The sequence below is a fragment of the Antechinus flavipes genome, chromosome 4 (genome assembly GCF_016432865.1).
Source record: "Antechinus flavipes isolate AdamAnt ecotype Samford, QLD, Australia chromosome 4, AdamAnt_v2, whole genome shotgun sequence".
In the NCBI taxonomy this organism is placed as follows: Eukaryota; Metazoa; Chordata; class Mammalia; order Dasyuromorphia; family Dasyuridae; genus Antechinus; species Antechinus flavipes.
This window is the reverse complement of record NC_067401.1, coordinates 198,271,858-198,294,873: the sequence shown is the minus strand read 5'-3', so window position 1 is coordinate 198,294,873 and position 23,016 is coordinate 198,271,858. Positions and strand designations below refer to the sequence as shown.

The 23,016-nt window shown below is 35.8% G+C and overlaps 1 protein-coding gene across 3 annotated transcripts in view; it reads left to right on the top strand.

Moving 5' to 3' along the window:
- The window catches only part of BTBD9 (BTB domain containing 9), a 460,740-nt gene that overhangs the window by 405,556 nt on the left and 32,168 nt on the right, over nucleotides 1–23,016 (top strand). For 2 of the 3 annotated variants that reach the window (XM_051996861.1, XM_051996860.1), the window contains exon 10: nucleotides 11,743–11,821. In XM_051996861.1, coding sequence (XP_051852821.1) covers nucleotides 11,743–11,821 — 79 coding nt within the window. Of the gene's footprint in view, nucleotides 1–11,742; nucleotides 11,822–12,058; nucleotides 12,371–23,016 lie in introns of those variants that run through there. The other variant, XM_051996862.1, reaches the window with a different exon arrangement.

Sequence of the window (23,016 nt, the reverse complement as noted above, 5' to 3'; positions counted from 1 at the left end):
TATATATGACTTTATCCAAGTCATTAATTGTAGTGTTCTTCTTTTCTAGAATATGATGGTTCTCTGGGAGCAGGTTTCTTGGGGAGGCAGTCTTAGTTTCAGTTCAGATCAATAATCACCTCAAATGCAGCCAGCTATTAAAAGTCCAGTCCTTTATTGTCTCTTCCAAAATAGCCCGGTTAGTTTTCTTAGAGGCCTCTCTCCCTCCCTGGTTCCAAGAGCTCTTTCAGCTTGTCTTTTGTCGCCTCCGGCTCCCTCTGAATCTCCACTTCTACTCTTCTCAACTGACTGACTCCACTGACTCAGCTCCTTTTATGCTCTTTTAGAGGTGTAAATTCAAAGGTTGACTCCTCCTCCAAGAGTGGGATTGTGGGAGGTGTAACTTGTGAATCTCCAGGACTTGTGAACTCTAATGTGGGAGCTCTAATGTGTAAACTCTCTTAAAGGTGTGAGCTCTAATGTGTGAACCAATTACGTAAGCATTATTTCTATCAACTCTAATGAATTAACACTTTGTAAGGATTCTAACAATTGATAAAAAAGTTAAACAAAACAGGACCAAGTACAGGTCCTGGAGCCTCTCCTGTCATGTTGGCACTGAGTCATTGACAACTTGTTTGAGTCTGGCCAGTCAATCCACCATCTTTTCCACAGAATAGAATGAGATACTTTATCAAAAGCTTTGCCTAAAATTTAAGTAAGCTATAAGCACAACACAGCATTCTCCTCTTCTATTCCTATGATTTTTTTTTAGGATTGGCTTTCTTCCATCCCTGGGAATTTCTTCCATTGATTTCTTCCATCCTTGTACTCCAAAACTTTGTGGAAGTATCTGCAACAATGGCTTTCACATTAATTCAGAGATATAGTTAATTAAACACAGAATTCTGATCTGGGAAGCCTAGAGACATTATTTAGTCTAGTTAGGTAAGTGGATAACAGTCAAGGATTTGAGGCTATTCATGAGTCTGGGAGTGGTTTCATAGTGGCAAAGCTTAGACCAAGACAAAACAGGAGAGCAAAGGATTCCCAGGGAACTCTGCCATGAGAAACTTGCTTCTTTTTTCAAAATATTTTGTAATAGCCACTTATTATTTTTCAAAAACAATGCAAAAATAGTTTTTCAATATTCATCCTTGTGAAACGTTGTGTTCCAGGTTTTTTCTCCCTTCCTTCCCCCTCTCTTCTCCCTCCCCTAGGCAGCAAGGAGTTACAATATAAAATAAACATTTGCAGTTCTTCTAAACACATTTCCACATTTGTCAAGCTGCACAAGAAAAATCAGATAAAAAAGAAAAATGAGGAAAAAAACCAAATAAGCAAACAACAATAACAAAAAAAGATGACCCACACTCAGTCCCCCACATGGCTCTCTCCATCACAAGAATATTAAAATTGGCCTGAATCACCTCATCGTTGAAAAAAGCCAAGTTCATCACAATTGATCACATAATCTTATTGTTACTATGTGCAATGTGTTTTTAGTTCTACTCATTTCACTTAGCATCAGTTCATGTAAGTATCACCACGCCTTTCTGAAATCATTCTGCTGATTGTTTCTAATAGAACAATAATATTCCATTACATTCACATACCATATTCCTCAACTGATTTCAGTTCCTTGCCACTACAAAAAGGGCTGCTACAAACATTTTTTGCACATGAGTTTTTTTTCCCTTTTTTATTATCTCTTTGCAAAAATGATCCAGTAGAGAAACTTCTGGGTCAAAGGGTATGCACAGTTTGATAGTCCTTTGGGCACAGTTTGGAGTGGTTGGATAAGTTTGGTTGGATCATTTCACAATTCCACCAACAACGTGTTAGTGTCTTAGTTTTCCCAGAACCCCTCCAACATTTATCATTATCTTTTCCTGTCATCTTAGCCAATCCGTGAGGTATGAAGCGGTACTTAAGAGTTGTCTTAATTTTCATTTTTCTAATCAATAGTGATTTAGAGCATTTTTTCATATGAGTAGAAATGGCTTTAATTTCTTCATCTGTTCATATTCTTTGACCACTTATTAATTGGAGAATGGCCTGTATTCTTATAGATCTGAGTCAGTTGTCTATATATTTTAGAAATGAGGCCATTATCAAAACACTTGGATGTGAACATTTTTCCCCAGTTTTCTGCTCCCCTTCTAATCTTAGCTGCATTGGTTTTGTTTGTATAAAACCTTTTTGATTTAATATAATCAAAATAATCTATTTTGCATTTCATAATGTTCTGTAGTTATTCTTTGGCCATAAATTCCTTCCTTTTCTTTATCTGAGAGGTAGACTGTCCTTTGTCCTTCTAATTTCCTTACAATATTATCCTTTATAATCATGAACCCATTTCGATCTTATCTTGGTATAGGGTGTTAAGTGTTGTCAATGTGTAATTTCTGCCATACTATTTTCCAGTTTTCCCAGTAATTTTTGTGAAATATAAGTTCTTATCCCAGAAGCTGTGGTCTTTGTGTTTATCAAACACTAGATTACTATAGTAATTGACTATTGGAGACACTTGCTTTTAAACATATCTTTCCCATGTACCTTCCCCTGAGTGACAGCACAACACCTGGGTTTGTCCAGTTTCTATTTCTCTGTGAAAATAATTAGAATGCTCAGTGTAAGGACTGGGCCTTGTCAGCTTCAGAAAAAAAAAAAAAAAAAAAATCTGTTAATTTAACAGGAATCATTATGCAGATAATATATTGAATCCAATGAAGTACAAAACATAAAAACCACACCAAATTTGGAGTCAAATGACTTGGATTCAAATTCTTACTGTTTACCTAAAGAAAAGCCCCATCTGGACCTTTCTCTGCATTTTTAAAATAAGAAAACAAGAATGGAAGACTGAAGGCCCTTTTAGCTCTAAATGTATTATTCTGTATGCTTGCTTATTAGAAAAGAGCCTAGCATAAATCTGGATGCAAACTTTTTGGACAGGTTTTTGCCGAAATGGAACCTCGTGGTGATGTATATTATATATAAATGTGCTCAAGAAGGCACCATTCCTTAGAAGCAGCCCAGTTTTCCCCTTATCTCATTGCCTCCTAGAAGAAGCACATAATAGGCAAGGGCAAAGGTTATTTGCCTAATTATAAGATCTAAGTGTGACAGAAAACCTATTAGAAAGAATATGTCCTAAACATTTAGAACTGTTCAACAGTTTAAATTTGACGAAAAAGCCATTAAACCTTATAAAAAGAAAAATGCCAGAACTGGGAGAGAACTTCACAGGTGCTAATTTGACTGCTGAGGCTTCCCTTTTCCACATTGTGCATGAGTCTATGTCCAAATGTGGACACACATACATATGGATTCACACACACTCTGTGTGCAAACAAAAAAAAAAAAAAACTGGAAGAAACATAAATTTTCTTGTTCTGAGTTGCTACTCAAAACTATTGAGGTTTCAATAACAGCTGTTGCTGCTAGAGAGTCTGTTTATATGTTTCAGCAGAGAAAGCGATTTTTGTTGCAAGCTCTAAGTGAGACAGAGTCAAAGAATAAGAGAATGAGATAATTATCTAAATTATGTTCGTGCTATTATCGAAGACGAATATAGTTAAAATGTAATTAAATATGACAGGCTCACAGGATGCAAGCCAAGCTTTGGAATGCTAATCATCAATTACTATGTCTCCTTAGGGGAGTGAGGCAGAAGCACAAGGGGGGTATGGGTAAAGGGATAGTTAAGGTAAGATGTAAAGTATAAAATCAGTTTTCTTTCCCTGAGACTGATACCTTCCAGTGTTGAAATCATCCATTTAGGGACTTTTAACTTAACCCAAGCCTCTCCCAGTATTTGTTCGCTTTGCCGAACTATAGGAAAATTGGGAATGATGGTACTTGGGCCAGCAAGAACTGTGTTCTAGGAAATTGAAGTTCAAGACTGACTCACTTGGAGCTGCCCAAATAAAACGCATTTAGAGACCGGAAATTCTTCCTCTGTCTGAGAGCATAACATACTTAAAATCACTCCCAAACAATTTAGGAAAAATACGGGGTTTCACACTAAAGCTTTAGTGGCTGGAACAAAGGACACAGAAGGGAGCTCTCTTGAAGGTTACTGAGCAGTAACTACTGGTTGACTATATCACTGTTGATTAGGACTTTTTTCCCCTCACACTCCAGTTCTAGGAAAAGATATGGTCTATGCCTTAGGCTGAAGAGAGGTAGGAAAGCTGGAGTAGAAAGGCTATATAGAACCCAACATAAAAAACTGTCAACTACACTGTTTTTTAATGCAATTCTGGGAAGTGGGGGGGAAGGGAGAGGAGAAGGGGAACCTCTTCCATTTGTCCTTCATCCATAGATCATCTTTAGGTATGATTAAAGAGATGAATGTGGTCCTTGGGCAATCACAACAATGTGGCAGACAATAAGAACAGCATGCTGCAAGGAACAGGCGGGCACTCTAGGGTCAGTGTATGAAGTACACTCATAAAGAATTGTCAGCACTATCTTCAGGGGAGTCTCACTGCTTGTTGAAGGCCTTTAATATCTGTCACATTTCAGTGCCACACAACTTATAAAATGTCCCTCTGTCATTGACTTCAGTTCAGCCGACAGGTGACAGCCTTTATTACTTCCTCCCTTGGGGGAATCTTCAGAAAAATCATGTCAGCCTCCTTCCTGTTCTGCTTTCAGAGGTTAAAAATGAATATATTCCCCGTGTATGCTTCCAGATCCCAGTCCCTGGAGGCTCTTGCTTCTCTCTTTCTTGGCCATGAGTTCTGCAAAGTGCTCTTTTCAGGCTTTCCAATGACTAATGCAAAGAATTCTATCTGATTTTTATTCTGCTGGTAGATTAAATGCTTCCAGAGCCTTTAAAGACCAATCACCTTGAATTAATAGAATCCTGCCAATATCATATAATTCCCCTAGAATGTGGCAGAAAACATTTTAGAAGAGAAAGAACTAATGTTAAAAGAATTCCTGGGAAAATCTTAGTCAATAGATCATGGTTAATGAACATCTAGAAGAGGGAAGTGATTAAAGAGAATCAGCATGGCTTCATCAAAACCAGACTTAACTTGCCTTTTTTGACAGATTTATTAAATTAGCAGGTCAGAATGACATTTCAAATATAGTTTACCTAAATTTTTTTTAGAGTTTTTGATATTTCATGTGCTTTGTTAAGATAGAAATGGACTAAAATCATACATATGTACATATCATATATGTATGTGTATAACTATATATGGATATATATTTTTTGAATGTACCAATTCAGAGTCCAAAAAGCTACTTTGCTCACTTTCCTCACTAACTCCACTCAGTAATGGTTCATTATCAATTTATAGCAAGATGTCTCCAGTGAGATCTCTGCTTAGTCCTTTGCTGTTTTAACATTTTTATTAATAAATCATATAAAGCATAAATGGCATGCTTATTAGATTTGCAGATGACAGGAAAATGAGAAGGATAGCTAACACATTGGATGATCAAGTCAGGATTAAAAAAATAATGACAAAGCTAGAGCATTGAGCTGAATCTAAGATTTAGATTAGGAACTGACACATAAAGTCCTAACTTTAATTTAAAAAAAAAAATCAACTTCACATGTACAGGTCAGAGAAGTATGATTAAGAAATATTTTACCTGAAAAATATCTGAGAGTTTTAGTGGATTGGTGAATCAGTATGAGTCAGCATTGTGATATGGCAGGCTAACAAAGCTAATGTAATTTTGGTCTGCATTAAGAGACATGACTTCCAGAAATAAAGAGTTGATACTCCAAGTCTGAACTCTAATCTATTCAGAGTATCTTGTTCTGGGAATTATATCTTTAAAGGGCCAATGGTAAGTTGGAGAGTATTCAGAAAAGAGCTAGCAGGATGTTAAAGGGCTGGGCCCTGAATCCTTTCATATGGGGATGTTTAGCTTAGAAAGATTTGGGAGATAGATGAGTGCTGTCTTCAAGTATTTGAAGTGGTGCCACATGAAAGAACTAGATTTCCTTTATTTGACCCAAAAGGGCAAAACCAGTAGCAATGATAAAGTTGCAGATTTAGATTTTGACACAAAAAAAACTTCCTAATATTTAGAGCTACTGGAGTGTGGAATGGTCTGCCTCACAAAGATTTTGTAAACCAGAAAGTTCTATACAAATATAAGCTATTATTTTTGTTGTTATTATTATTGACAAGTTTTTCTGTAGAAACAAAAAAACCATAAGTGAATTTTTGATACTGCAAATTAGGGAAATCTATACTATCTGTCTCATATAATTTTGTTTTGTGTGTATGTATCTTATTCCTTAATACTATCAACTTGTAGAGAGAGTTTTGTCTCTCTTACATCACCTATCATGCACCATCATGCTAAATCATGCTGTCATCAAGCACAAAGTAAGGTTTAGTGAATTTCAAAAAAGCACCACCCTCCATTTATCTCTAGGCAACAAATTAATTCATTTTATTCAGCAACTGTTTAGTAGATGCCTACTATTTGCAAAAATTAGATCTTTGAGTGACCTTAGAAATAAGAGTTAGATGAAATCTGAGATTTCATTGGCTTAAGGAATATCCCAACTGAGGAAACTTTTCTTTGCCAGTGCAGTGCCAGGCACCTTCTCTACAACTTGTCATCTTAGAGAGGTTTTTAGATCTGCGAGGGATTAAATGATTGTCTTAGGCTTACACAACCAGTATGTGTCACATATGGGACTTGGAGCCAGGTCTTCCTGACCTCAAGGCTGCCCTTTATTCATGTGTCCCTCTGGCTCTGGATGACAATGATAATGATGATGTTATATTTTTATGGAACTGTGTCCTTAACAACAATCTAACTTTTAAGTATCATTTATTTCTGTTTTATAGATAAGTCTCAGAAGGGTAAAATAATTTTCTCATGATCACACAATTCATATGTGTCAAAGTCAGGCTCTTTATCCATATTTTCTGAATTCAAACCCAAGACTCTTTCTATACTACCTGTCCAACCCCCTCATTTACAGTAAAGATACTAAAACTTTTTTTTTTAAAGTAACTTCATCACAATCACATAGCTACCTGGTAGCAGAAACAAAGTTTCTTGACATCAAGTCCAGAACTTTTTCTACCATATGGTGAAATCATTTGCATTTGTTTAGTGAATGATGGAAAATTGATGGACTTAGATTTTCTGGGGTTGGGAGAGGGGAAGAGAGGGAGAATAACATTACAAGAAAGAGATTATAATTCCCTCTTCCCCCAAAATCAAATATTTTTCCTCCTTACTCCTCAGATTAATTCTGGTTCTATGCAAAAGTGATGGAGACTATATTTTCTCATCTGGAAGTTTGTTTTTACTAACTAAATGAATTCCAGGTTACAAGTGAAGAAGACTATATGTGCCATGCCATTCCTGACAAAGGTATCACATCAAATGGAACAGCAATAAATCTAATTTATAATTGCATTTAAGTGTTTGTGCATTTTAATGGCAGTTTCCAAATTATGTGAAATTCCAGTTTGGACAGAACCCTTTGAGTGATTTCAGATATATACTTCTGATGTGAAGATAACTATCTTAATATCACTTTTTCTCCCTTGAGCAACATTTGAAGTTATTTTGAAGAAGTTCAGGAAAAAGAGAATCTGCTTTTGGGGAGAAGGGAGAGTGTTCATTACCCGATATTAACTACTCTTCCATCATACTGACACTTTGGTATTGAGGGTAGTATTTAGTTTTGCTGAAAGTGAAATCTTATATTCATCTTTCAGGCTGTGTTGGTGAAAATGAACTCTAATGTGATTATATATTAATGCAGTGTAATGGAAGACTGGTATTAAATTGAGACCTTCTGATCTTATTACTCTAGCAATGCACCTTCCTTGTTCAGTGTGCCATACTGTCAACCCCACTTCCCTAAGCACAAGCAAAAAAGCAAGTGTTGCTAAGGTTTATAGGCAATCATAAATAGAAAGCTGGAGAGGACTTTAGGGGACATCTAGTCTAAAATACTCATTTGATGAGGAAACTAAGAAAACCAAAAAAGGTAAATGATTTGCACTCAGTTATAAAGACAGTCTGGGATTGGAATCTAAGCATTGTTTGTACAACTCCATATCCCCTGTGGAATATGGAGAGAGGCTGTGTGCAGCAATAGAAAGAGGACTCTCATGGGAATCAGAAACCTGAGTTCCATTTCCAGATCTTCCACTCACTAGCTATATGACCTTGAGCAAGTCATTTTATCTATTCTTAGTTTGCTCATCTACGTTTAACAAATTTTCTCTATTGTCCCTTTTAGTAGTGATGCAATTATTACCTTTACTGCCAGATTCTTCTCGGTAACTTCATCTAGATCTGTCAACAAAGGTCCTTTTCTCAGTCTCCACTACTACCACCACAATTTCTTCCCCAATTATATTAGATTAGCTGAATTCTAGGGCTTCCTTCAACTTTGAAGTTCTTTGTCAAGTCTAATAATGAAATGAACCAAGTGATTGTCACAAGCCTTTTTCATTTATGTCTGTCTGTTAGCTGGCTCCAGAATAGAAAGAAAGTTAGAGAAATATTCTATGATCATTTCAATTAATATATTTTTCAGTATTTACAGGTTCTTAGGGGAATTTTGGGAAACAAATGTACAAGAACAAAGTTGCTCATTGTTATAGAGTTTGACGTACTTTCTCTGACGCTATATGGAGGGAAAGTGGCCATTTTATTGTAAATCCCATGAGTTTAGTTCATATAGTTCTATTGATGCATATATTTGAATGTAGCTCTGTTAGTTTCATTCAGTCTCATGTCCACAGGTCCATACCCTGTGACACATACCCTGTGAATGATGAAATACTATCATCTTACGTATGAATAAGAGAAATTTGTTAGAATGATATCCTATGTTCAGAACTATGGATTTCACACTTTAGGGTGCCAATAGCTATAATGATCTTCAAGGGACCCAGTACCCGGATACTAGTGACTTAATCTTAAGGGATGTTTATAATGAAAGATGAAATAGGAACTGAAATAAAAGATCCCCTTCATGGATAAATTTATTTTCTTTTCTAGCATTATTTTATAATCAATCAGTTGTAGGAAACAGCTTCCTAGCAACTGGTATTTCTATCTTGAAGAAACAAAAGGATTGCAGCAACTATAAACCCTTTCCTTTCTTTTCCTTTTTTTATAAAGCTTTTTATTTTCAAAACACATGCATAGATAGTTTTCAACATTCACCCTTGCAAAACCTTGTGTTCCATATTTTTTTTTCCTTCCTCCCAGTACTTCCCCTAGATGGCAAGTAAACAAATATATGTAAAATATGTGTAATTCTTTTATACATATTTCCACAATTATCATGCTGCACAAGAAAAATCAGATCAAAAAGGAAAAAAATGAGAAAGAAAACAATAACAAAAATGACAAAAATATTATGTTGTGATTTACACTCAGTCCCCGCAGTCCTTTCTCTGGATACAGATGGCTCTCTCCATCACAAGACCATTAGAACTGGCCTGAATCACTTTACTGTTAAAAAGAGCCATGTCCATCCAAATAGATCATCATATAATCTTCTTGTTGCTGTGTACAATGTTCTCTTGGTTCTGCTCACTTCATTTAGCACTCACTTCATACATAGGACCTTTTTTCTTTTTTATATTCTCTTTGGGATAAAGACCTAATAGAGACACTGCTGGATCAAAGGGTATGGACAGTTTGATAGTCCTTTGAAACCCTTTCCTTTTCCAAGAGAAAAATGTTATCAGTCATATAGTTGTGGGGGACCAACTTTTATTCCAACATATGCCTATGAGAAGCTGGCTGTGGAGTCAGAAGTAATGAAGAATGTGAGGAAGATATTTGCTTAAACTTTGCCCTATAGGATTTTAAGTAGATTCAACCCTTTATCATCTCATACTATTTTCTTTAAAATATTACTCTCATTTGAGATCCTCATGTACAAAAATGTTTGTGCAGCCCTTTCTGTAGTGGCAAGAAACTGGAAACTGAGTGGATGCCCAACAGTTGGGCATCAGTTGGAGAATGGCTGGATAAATTACAGTATATGGATGTTATAGAGTATTATTGTTCTATAAGAAATAATCAGCAGGATGATTTCAGAGAGGCCTAGAGAGACTTACATGAACTGATGCTAAGTGAAATAAACAGAACTAGGAGATCATTATACAAGGTAACAAGATTATACAATGATCAATTTTGATGGACATGGCTCTTTTCAACAATGAGATGATTCAGGCGAGTTCCAATTGTTCAGTAATGAAGAGAGCCATCTACAGCCAGAGAGAGGAACTCTGTGAACTGTGAATCACAACATTGCATTTTCACTCTTTTTGTTGTTGTTTGCTTGCATTTTATTTTCTTTATCATTTTTCTTTCCTTTTTGTTCTGATTTTTCTTGTGCAGCAAGATAATTGTATAAATGTATATGTATATATTGGATTTAACATATGTTTACCATGTTTAACATATAGTGGATTACTTGCTATCTAGAGGAGGGAATGGGGGGAAATTTGAGCACAAGGTTTTATAAGGATTAATGTTGAAAAATTATCCATACATATCTTTTGAAAATTAAAAAGTGTAATGTTCTCTTCTCTAAAGTATAATCATTCTCTGGGAACAGGTTTCTTGAGGGGTTTCTGGAGGCAGCCTTAGTTTCAATTCAGTGTAATAATCACCTCAAATGCAGCCAACTGTTAAAAGTTCAATCCTTTATTGTCTCTTCTAAAATAGCCCGGTTAGCTTTCGTGGACGCCTCTCTCTCCTTGGTTCCAAGAGGCCCTGTTGCTAATCCTTTTGCCTGTGCCAACTTCAGCCTCCACTCTCTCTGAATCCTTCATTCTGCTCAACTGAATCCTGGCTTCTCAATCTCCCCTAAAGTCTCTAGTTGGCTTGTGGGAGCTCCTTATATATGATCTCTTAAAGATGTGAACTCAAAGGTTGGCTCCTCCTCTGAGAGAGTGGGATTGTGGGAGCTGTGAGTTGTGAATCTCCTCCACTGAACTTGTGAATCTCCCAGACTTGTGAATCTCCTGGCTGAATCCTGACTTGTGAATCTCCAGAGTGCCTATCAATTCCAGTGACTTAGCACCTTGTAAGAATCCTAACAAAAAAGCTTCAATAAAATTTAAAAAAAAATTTTTTTAATATTACTTTCACTCACCACCTAGAAATTCTCGTGTCCTAAGAGAGTGTTGGGGAGGGAAGCAGCAGGAAAAGCAAATGTTTGTTTTTTTCTATTCCAATGAGAAGAACATCTTGGTTTCTGGAGAAATTCCTTCTATTCTTAGGTGCTGTGATTGCCATATTTTGCTTGAAATCTCTGTTTAATGTTCACATGACACATCAACCTTAGAGATAGTTTCCTAGATGGCATTGAATAAACTACAATCCCACAAGGGCAGGGCCTCCTTCTCTCCATCCTCTCCCCGACTACATTCTTGCAACTCTTCAGGAATCTGACTCAGCACTCTTCTGCTTCAATAATTCTTTCCTACCTATTCTTCAACTTAACTCTAAACTCTTCTTTTTAGTTTGTGCATCCTTTGAACTAAATCTGAGCCATTTTTATTCATGTTCACTTATAAATTGCTTTTTAAGACTTTGCCTGTATCTTATAGGCTCTCTGAAGAGGGAAACTATATTTAGATCAGCAGCTGCCATGACTAAAGAATGTCTTTAATCCTCTTTTTGTATATTTCCATGATTCCCAGTCCAGAGATACTCAAAAGTAGTGGTGTTAAGTTTCAATGTGGTTAACTTGGCATATCTCTGTGCTTTCTTTCACAGATCCTGGCAATCAATAACTTTTGACAAACAGCCTGCATCCTTCATCCGAATAGTTGGAACACACAACACAGCAAATGAGGTAAGGCTCTTTCTTCATGAAAAAATGCTGTGTTATTTCTTCATATGAAGTATATGGCTGTTCTATCAAGAGCCTGTTGTTTAGATTGTTTATTGTAGAAGAAAATTTTATATTACAACACAATGAGAATATCATTTGGTATTATTTCTAAGTGTCTTCCCTGACACAGGAAAATCTATCTTTATTAATCATTCCTGATTCCTTCTCTCTTGTTCTCTGATTCCTCTCTCTTAACAGTTGGGAAGGACCTTGAGAAAACAAGAATAAATGAAAAATAGAGCTTATTGCATGCCTGGCACTATGCTAAAGCACTGGGGATAGAAGTACAAAAGTGAGACGCTCCTTGCCCTCAAGAAACTTACTGATGAGAAAGGAACTGAGGAATATTAACCAGAGGAAATATGTTTTAGTCTCAGAAGTCACAAGGATGGTGATTGAAACAATAGCATAATCAATTAGCAAATCTTTAGTAGACCCAATAGTAATATTGATTCATATTCCCAAACAAGAGGCAACAGGAAGAGGAATGCTTGTAGTGGCCGGACTAATTGGCAGAAAGATGGTAGGATATAGGCTGTCAGGTAGAGGACTAGCTAGACATACTGGGTTACATTAGCTATCTATCCACTTGGTTCTGAACCAAGGTTATACTTAGCTCTTTCTAGGAAGATTTACAGGTTTGAGAGCTTTGTTGATATTTATATATCCATAGTTGTATTTCACAGTTAAGAAGTTCTTAACGTTTTTATGTTATGGAGTACTTTGGCAATCTGATGAAGTCTATGAGAACTCCTCAGAATATTCTACAAATATATAAAATAAAATAGAAGTATAAAAGAATCCATTTATGTTGAAGTACAGTTACTAAAATACTAAGTGTCACATCTGAGAATGAATCTTTGATTTAAAGAAACTTCAACTCCAAAGGTGATTTAGCCGTTCATCCTTTGATTGTATCTTTACCAAAGGGGAGGAGAGGGTTTCTGACTGAGTCTAGGCAGTACTCATGCCCTCACTGGAAAACCACCTTCTTCCAAGCATCTTTCACTTTATCTAGTAGTCTGTGGAACCACTTAGTTCCTCAAAGAATCAGAGTCCCTGTTAGGTAGTAGTATAGGACAAAAAAACCAATCCAACTGGAAATATTATAAATGTGTATTTCCCTGTTATTAATGACTGAATGAGTAACTAAGGAATGGGCCCCGTTGGTTTTCCAAATGGGGGCAGCAAGATGGCACTATGGGTAGAGTACCAGGCCTGGAGTCAGAGAGATCATCTTCCTGAATTCAAGTCTGGTCTTAGTTAGATACTTAGCAGCTTTGCCAAGTCCCTTTAATACTGTTTGCCTTAGTTTTTTCATCTATATAATGAGCAGGAGAAAGAAATAACAAACAAATCCAGTGTCTTTGCTAAGAAGACTGCCCCAAAGATCTGGAAGAGACATGATTGAGAACTGACCAAACAACAGATATACCCTAAGCTCATATGAGAAGAACAAAAATAAGGAATTTTGCCGTGAGTTTCTATTTTTCTTTGAAAATGAAAAAATTACACATAGAAACTGTCCCTGGGTAGATTAGCAGGATTGGTTTCCTTGGCATAAGGGAATAATCAGGAAAGGGATATCATAAGGAAATTTAAAAGATTTCTCTGTAATACTTGTAATATCTGAAACAACATTCCTACATGGGAGGATGATACTTGTAACTCACAAGCAACTCACTTGCTCATTATTATGGCAGTTAGAAGGAACATAGATAGATAGACAGACAGACAGATAGATAGATAGATAGAGGGTACAAGTGTGAGTTGAATTTGAAGAGATAATATGAAAAATAAATTAAGGGATTAGATGGGAATGTTCTGGAAAAAAAGGGAATTGGAGAGGTGGAATGGCATGAATTTTCTATAATAAAGGAGGCAAAAAATAGCTTTTACATTGGGGGAAAAGGGGGAAAAAAAGAGGAGTGAACCTTACTCTCATCAGAATTGGATCAAATAGGAAATAACATACATACCCAATATGGGTATAGAAATCTATCTTACTCTACAGGAGAATGGCAAGAGAAGGAGATGCAAGAAGGGAAGGAGGGAGATAGAAGAGAGATATTGGGGGAGAGGGTGATCAGAAGCAGAACACTTTTGAGGAGGGACAGGATGAAAGGAGAGAGAAAATAGAATATTTAGGGGGAAATCCAGTTAGCAATAATAATTGTGAACAGAATTTTTAAGTAAATTTCTCTAATGAAGCTCTCATATCTCAAACGTATAGAGAACAGAATCAAATTTATAAAAGATAAGAGCTGTTCCCCAATTGATAAGTGATCAAAAGATATGAACTATGCCTAAAGGGTTATAATCATGCATATACTTTGACCTAACAATACCATTACTAGACATTAATACCAAAAGAGATTTAAAAGAAAAAGGATCTATATGCACAAAAATATTTGTAGCACCTCTTTTCTCAGGGCAAAGAATTGGAAATTGAGGGGATGCTATCAACTGGGGAATGGCTGAATAAACTGTGGTTGATTGTGACTTGAGGATTTTATTTGGGGGGAGGGGAGATCAGCGTTTTTCTTTGTAACATGACTTTTATGGAAATGTTTTACATAACTTCACATGTGCCTTCTCAGTGGGAGAGGGTAGGGAGGAGAGGAGAGAATCTGAAACTCAAAGGTTTAAAAAAACCAAATGTAAAAAAAAATTGTTTTACACATAACTTGGGAAAATAAAATATTAAATAAAATAATACACATGTCAAATATTGATGTGTCTAGGCAGGGTCAGGTACTGGAAACAAAGGGAGGAAGACCTCTTTGATCATAGATCTCATATTTTAAAGCTGGGGAAAAAAGACCTTAAATAGTATCTAGTCCACCTCTCTTTACACTTAAGAAAAATGGAGTTTACGATGAAGAAATTTGCTGATCCTACCCCTCCAAATATACACTTCAAGCTGCTTAAAATTGAAACCACGTACAAAATAAGACATCCCAGAGTATGGTAGCATTCTGAGAGGCATCTGGCTTAGGTTTTGCCCTTTTTCTCCAGGGTAAGATAGCAAGTAGAAACAAAAGCTCCTATGCAATAAATTGTCATTTTGTGCGCTAGTGATCTGCAATCAAATCAAAGGTGATAGCTTATATAAAATGAGTAAACTCATTTTACATGTTGGGATAAAAACAAGAAACTGGGAAAAAAGGAAACAAGTAAGTAAAGTTTTAAAATATTTTTAGGACTCAGCGTCATTTATCAGTTTGGCATAGTTTTTCACAATAAAGTCCTCAAGGTTGACGGTTCAGAATGTTTCTACCTCTGGGTAATCTTTCCCAAAGGACAGCCAAGAAGTATGTCTCTTGTCTCTTGGATTCAGTTCTTTCTAGACTTTGCATAACTGATCTGACCGTTTGATTATTAATTGGTTATTAATCAGTAAACTTCAGCCAAATGGGCAATTGTATCATTCTGTCAGACTCTTGGAGTTATTCTTGCTGATGGCAAATATTTCTAATGTAGACTTATTTTTGTCAAGTGAAAACAATTTTAAACTACAGAACAAATAATCTCATTAGTCAAGATCCACAAATGAGTTAGGAAATGATTTTCGACCCAAACATTTTCTTCAGAGCAGAAAAAGAAATATAATCTTATTTGTTAAATTTTCTTATGCAGTCAGCAAGTACATTCTTAAGACATACATTAGGAGCTGAAACAACACTTTGAAAGAATAGACAATCTGTGCCCTCAAATGGTTTAAAATCCAATATAACAGAAAAGACAACAGAAACATGTATGTCTAAACATTATAATAGCCAAAAACAAGTTGAAAGTAGAGAAATAGATATTAAATTGATGGATTAGAGAGTAGTTGTGGCTAAAAAGGAAAGACCAGGACCTATGAGTAGGAAAAAAATACACCAGGAGAAGTATTGGCAGATTAGAAGCTAGGTAGCGCCATAGTGCACAGAGTACCAGGTGTGGAATTGAGAGGACATCTTGATGATGTTGGACATTAACTAGCCATGTGACCCTGGCCAAGCCATTTCACCTTATTTGTCTTGGGTCCTCATCTGTAAAATGAACTGGAGAAAAAAAAGGGCAACCCACTCTGGATCTTTGACAGGAAAACCATAAATGCTATCACAAAGAGTTGGACCCAACTGAACAAATAGAATTTGTGAGTTTAAAAGGTTATTTTTGTAATTAGAACTTTAAGTGTCTGCATAAGTTGGAAAATAAACTGTGTAAAATGGGACTGTTCCGATTGATTGATTGATTGTTTATTAAGAGAACATAGTTTCATAAAGCCAGAGGCCAAGTCATTTGGAAGTCACATGGAACATGTCTGCATCACTGGTGAGGAATTTCCTTTGACTTCCGGCATTATTGGATCTATAGCATAATAAAGGACCAGGCAGAACTGCCTCCTGGGAGAGAAAACGCCAGTGATTCTGCCTTGTTGGGAGTGTCTTCTTTGTCTCTCCATCTGCTAGGCCTAACCATAGCCACAAAGTTTGAAATGTTTCTGCTACATGCTAATTTTTCTGTTTTCCTTAAAATATAGGCAGGACCTTAGGCAACTGAAGCTTTGTCAACCTTTGAGATTCAGATTTCTTGATTACCTGTCCTGGTGTACTCCTGATTTCCTGTAGCATTTGTCCTTGTCCTTTGGGAAGTCCATGTCTGCTTCTGGCATCTGTCTCTCATCTTCCCTTTGTGAATGCTGAGGTGCAATGGATTCATTTAAGTTTTGTTTTTGTTTTTTTTTAAGATGCTTATAACTTCTGTCAATAAATCTCCCTAATGCATTTTAAGAGCATCATACTTCATTCAGTGACCTCCTGTTCCTTATGTACTTAGTTACATCCTTATTGTTTATCTTAACTTAGGGAATTTTCTTTTTTTCTTCCTCCTGTGTTTATTCCTCTTATCCTTCACTCCCTTCTCACTTTGCCAGATAATCCCTTGTACTTGATGTCACTCAAGTCCCTCTCCTTCATCCTCAATTCTTTTTTTGCATCACATTCCTTGCTTGTTTGCAGTATTATCACCTCAAGCAGTAAGTGAAATCTCTTTTACTTATCACTAGAAGTCAGCACTTGTATCTTTCTTTGATCCTTAGTTCCATTGTTTTAGTTTATTTGATTTCTCTCCAGTGTCTACTGCCAGAAGACAAATCTCTTTGGATTTCCCCACAAAAATCATCTTGCTGTGGCCTCAGATACCAGTTTATTTTGTGGTCATTTCATCTTCACTGTTCAGTTGCCTCTGTTTCTCATTAGTTCCTCTGTGCCTTTCAGATGACTAGAATCATTCTTTCTAATTCTTCCTTGCTTTCAGTGAGCTAGAATCTATATATTATTGACATATCCATAAATATGAGGAACTTATTTCTCCAGGATGTCTAAATACACTTCAGCCCAGATCATGGTGCCCAAATGTTACTCTGGTCCTAATGTCACTTCTTTCACAAACTTCTTTATATCTGTCCCTTATATACACCTACATTATATATTATCTTTGACATGACCATGAAAATAAGCAAAATTTTAGGTCATTAAATCAGGCTAAACTAAAGGAAACAGTGCCTAAGGATCCTCTGGATAAGTAGTAGTTAGTGAGATTACGAGAAATGGTAGTGATTCTGTCCTTTCCCTTCTCTAGACATTTATTTTTCATAAAACCTATATTTAGAGAAAAACTCTGGAGCATATTTGATCCATACAAAAGATACAAAAATGGTGGGAGGAGACAGGGACAGGAAAGAATGGAAAATATGAACTATTCTAGGCCTAGAAAAGATGAGATTCCTGCTCCCAAAGACTTACATAAAAGCTTTTGCTATAACATAAATATAGGAGGTATTGAATCTCACAGGCAGCAAGCAGACAGTGTTTCATCTTACTGATTTAAGGCAAGCAGAGTAACATGTTCTCACTGAGAAGCCTGCTATATAAAATGTAATTTCTAAAATTCCATGGCATAGTGGGAAAAGCATTGGCCTAAGACTCAGAGAGCTTATGTGCTCTTGCTAGCTTTGCCCCTGGCCAGCTGTGTGACCTTGAGCTAGTCATTTCCCTTTATCCTTCAATGAAGCTTCTCTACAAAATGAAGGAGTGAGGAATTAGATGCTCAATAAAGTCTCTTCCAATTTTAACCCATCAATCTAGGAAAAATAAAAGTTGGGTTGCGTGTGTGTGTGTGTGTGTGTTTTGTAAATGGGAGAGTGGGGAATCTTAGCATACTGTGATACCAAAACTCCAGTTTCTGCCACCACCAACTGAAGGAACTTGTTCCAAATTATTTGTGAATCACATATTAAGGTGGAATTGACCTTCCAAAGAGGTATAAGATACAGTCTCTGACTTAAAGAACTGAGCTTGTTGTTGAGCACATAAGACAAACATGTTGAAAAAGTAACTAAAAGTCCAAGGAAATATATTTAAAATGACAGATCACTGATACAAGATAGTAAATAATCTTAGAATTTAGAAAAAGATAATATCCTTGTGTGGACTAAAGCTGTTGAAGAATTCTTTATGAAGGTTATGGGGTTTGAACTGGATCTTAAAGAATCCTACAATTTCAGTGTGGGAAGGAACCTTCTCAGGTATCTAGTCCAACATCTTTGAACAGAAATCCCTTCCACAGTGTCCCTGATCATCCATCCTCCCCTTTTTTTTTTTTTTTAAATAATTTTTTATTGATAGAACCCATGCCAGGGTAATTTTTTACAACATTATCCCTTGCATTCACTTCTGTTCCAATTTTTCTCCTCCACCTCCTCCCCCAGATGGCAAGCAGTCCTATACATGTTAAATAGGTCTCAGTATATCCTAGATACAATATATGTGTGCAGAACCGAATAGTTCTCTTGTTGCATAGGGAGAATTGGATTCAGAAGGTAGAAATAACCCAGGAAGAACAACAAAAATGCAAATAGTTTACATTCATTTCCCAGTGTTCTTTCTTCGGGTGTAGCTGCTTCTGTCCATCATTGATCAATTGAAAAACTGAGTTAGATCTTCTCTGTCAAAGAAATCCACTTCCATCAGAATACATCTTCATACAGTATCGTTGTTGAAGTATATAATGTGATCTCCTGGTTCTGCTCATTTCACTTAGCATCAGTTCATGTAAGTCTCTCCAAGCCTCTCTGTATTCATCCTGCTGGTCATTTCTTACAGAACAATAATATTCCATAACATTCATATACCACAATTTACCCAACCATTCTCCAATTGATGGGCATCCATTCATTTTCCAGTTTCTAGCCACTACAAACAGGGCTGCCACAAATTTTGGCACATACGGGTCCCTTTCCCTCCTTTAAGATCTCTTTGGTATATAAGCCCAGTAATAGCACTGCTGGATCAAAGGGTATGCACAGTTTGATAACTTTTTGGGCATAATTCCAGATTGCTCTCCAGAATGGTTGGATTCATGCACAACTCCACCAATAATGAATCAGTGTCCCAGTTTTCCCACATCCCCTCCAACATTCATCATTATTTTTTCCTGTCATCTTAGCCAATCTGACAGGTGTATAGTGGTATCTCAGAGTTGTCTTAATTTGCATTTCTCTGATCAATAGTGATTTGAAACACTTTCATATGAGTGGAAATAGTTTCAATTTCATCATCTGAAAATTGTCTTTTCATATCCTTTGATCATTTACCAATTGGAGAATGGCTTGATTTCTTATAAATTAGAGTCAATTCTCTATATATTTTGGAAATTAGGCCTTTATCAGAACCTTTAACTGTGAAGATGTTTTCCCAGTTTGTTGCTTCCCTTCTAATCTTGTTTGCATTAGTTTTGTTTGTACAAAGGCTTTTTAATTTGATGTAATCAAAATTTTCTATTTTGTGATTACTCCAGGAATAGTCTCTAGTTCATCTTTGATCACAAATTTCTTTCTCCTCCACAAGTCTGAGAGATAAACTATCCTAATTTATTTATAATCTCATTCTTTATGCCTAAATCATGGACCCATTTTGATCTTACCTTGGTATACAGTGTTAAATGTGGGTCCATGCCTAATTTCTGCCATACTAATTTCCAGTTATTCCAGCAGTTTTTGTCAAATAATGAACTTTTATCCCAAAAGTTAGGATCTTTGGGTTTGTCAAATACTAGATTGCTATAGTTGACTATTTTGTCTTGTGAACTTAACCTATTCCACTGATCAACTAATCTGTTTCTTAGCCAATACCAAATGGTTTTGGTGAGTGCTGCTTTATAATATAATTTTAAATTAGGTACAGCCACCTTCATTTGATTTTTTTTTCATTAATTCCCTTGAGATTCTCGATCTTTTGTTCTTCCATATGAATTTTGTTGTTATTTTTTCTAGATCATTAAAATATTTTCTTGCAAGTCTGATTGGTATAGCACTAAATAAATAGATTAGGGAGAGTATTGTCATCTTTATTATATTCGCTCGGCCTATCCAAGAGCACTTAATATTTTTCCAATTATTTAAATCTGACTTTATTTGTGTGGAAAGTTTTTTGTAATTTTACTCATATAATTCCTGACTTTCCTTTGGTAGATAGATTCCCAAATATTTTATGCTGTCGACAGTTATTTTGAATGGACTTTTTCTTTGTATCTCTTGCTGTTGGATGTTGTTGGTGATGTATAAAAATGCTGAAGACTTATGGGGATTTATTTTGTATCCTGCAATTTTGCTAAAGTTATGAATTATTTCTAATAGCTTTTTAGTAGAATCTCTGGGGTTCTCTAGGTATACCATCATATCATCTTCAAAGAGTGATAGTTTGGTTTCCTCATTGCCTACTCTAATTCCTTTAATCTCTTTTTCGACTCTTATTGCCAAGGCTAATGTTTCTAATACAATATTGAATAATAATGGTGATAGTGGGCAACTTTACTTCACTCCAGATCTTACTGGGAAAGGTTCCAGTTTTTCCCCATTGCATATGATGCTTACTGATAGTTTTAAATATATGCTCCTGACTATTTTAAGGAAAAGTCCATTTATTCCTATGCTCTCAAGTGTTTTTATTAGGAATGGATGTTGGATTTTATCAAATGCTTTTTCTGCATCTATTGAGATGATCATATGGTTTTTGTTTGTTTGGTTAATGATATAGTCAATTATGCTAATAGTTTTCCTAATATTGAACCAGCCCTGCATTCCTGGTATAAATCCTACTTGGTCATAGTGTATTATCCTGGTGACGATTTTCTGTAATCTTTTTGCTAATATTTTATTTAAGATTTTAGCATCAATATTCATTAGGGAGATTGGTCTATAATTTTCTTTCTCTGTTTTCAGCCTACCTGGTTTAGGTATCAGTACCATGTCTGTGTCACAAAAGGAGTTTGGTAGGACTCCTTCAATCCCTATTTTTTCAAATAGTTTATATAGCATTGGAGTTAATTGTTCTTTAAATGTTTGGTAGAATTCACATGTAAATCCATCTGGTCCTGGGGATTTTTTCTTAGGGAGTTGGTTGATAGTTTGTTCTATTTCTTTTTCTAAAATGGGACTGTGTTTAGTCTATTGACTTCTTCTGTTAATCTGGGCAAGCTATATTTTTGAAGGTATTCTTCCATTTCATTTCAGTTGTCGACTTTATTGGCATAAAGTTGGGCAAAGTAACTCCCAATTATTGCTCTAATTTCCTCTTCATTAGTGGCGAGTTCTCCCTTTTCATTTTTAAGACTAACAATTTGATTTTCCTCTTTCCTTTTTTTAATCAGGTTTACTAAGGGTTTGTCTATTTTGTTGGTTTTTTCATAGAACCAACTCTTAATTTTATTAATTAATTCAATAGTTTTTTTAACTTTCAATTTTATTGATCTCTCCTTTTATTTTTAGAATTTCAAGTTTAGTGTTTGACTGGGAGTTTTTAATTTGTTCCATTTCTAGCATTTTTAGTGGCAAGCCCAATTCATTGACTTTCTCTTTCTCTATTTTATGCAAGTAGGCCTCTAGAGATATAAAACTTCCTTATTACCACTTTGGCTACATCCCACACATTTTGGTATGACATCTCATTATTGTCATTTTCTTAGGTGAAGTTATTAATTATGTCTATGATTTGCTGTTTCACCCAACCATTCTTTAGTATGAGATTATTTAGTTTCCAATTATTTTTGGTCTATTTCCCCCTGGCTTTTTGTTGATTTTCATTGCATTGTGTTCTGAAAAGGATGCATTTACTATTTCTGCCTTACTGCATTTGAGTTTGAGATTTTTATGTCCTAATATATGGTCAATTTTTGTATAGGTTCCATGAACTGCTGAAAAGAAAGTGTGCTCCTTTCTGTCTCCATTTAGTTTTCTCCAGAGATCTATAATATCTAACTTTTCTAGTATTGTTTACCTTTTTGACTTCTTTCTTATTTATTTTGTGGTTTGATTTATCTAATTCTGAGAGTACGAGGTTGAGATCTCCCACTATTATAGTTTTGCTATCTATTTCTTCTTGCAGCTCTCTTAATTTCTCTTTTAAGAATTTAGATGCAACTGCTTGCCATCTTGGGGGGGGGGGGAGGGGAAAAAACGAAACATAAGTGATTGCAAGGGATAATGCTGTGTAAAAATTATCCTGGCATGGATTCTGTCAATACAAAGTTATTATTAAATTAAAAAAAAAAAAAAAAAGAATTTAGATGCTACATCACTTGGTGCATATATGTTTAATACTGATATTGCTTCATTATCTATGCTACCCTTTAGCAAGATACAGTGCCCTTCCTTATCTATTTTAATTAGATCAGTTTTTGTTTTTGCTTGATCTGAGATCAGGATGGCTACCCCTGCTTTTTTTACTTCACCTGAAGAATAGTAGATTCTGCTCCAATCTTTTACTTTTACTCTGCATGTATCTCCCCACTTCAGGTGTGTTTCCTGTAAACAACATATTGTAGGATTCTGGCTTTTAATCCATTCTGCTAACCACTTCCTCTTTATGGGGGAGTTTACTCTGTTCACATTTATGGTTAAAATGACCAATTCTGTATTACTTGCCATCTTGTGAACCCCTGTTTATGATTTTCTCCCTGTTTTCTCCCTTACCTCCCTCCCCAGTATTAAACTTGTGAACACCACTTGCTTCTCACAGCCCTCCCTTTTTAATATCCCTCCCCCTGCCTTAGAGTTCCTCTCCCTCTTACCCCTTTCTCTCCCAGTTTCCGTATTCCCTTCCACTTAG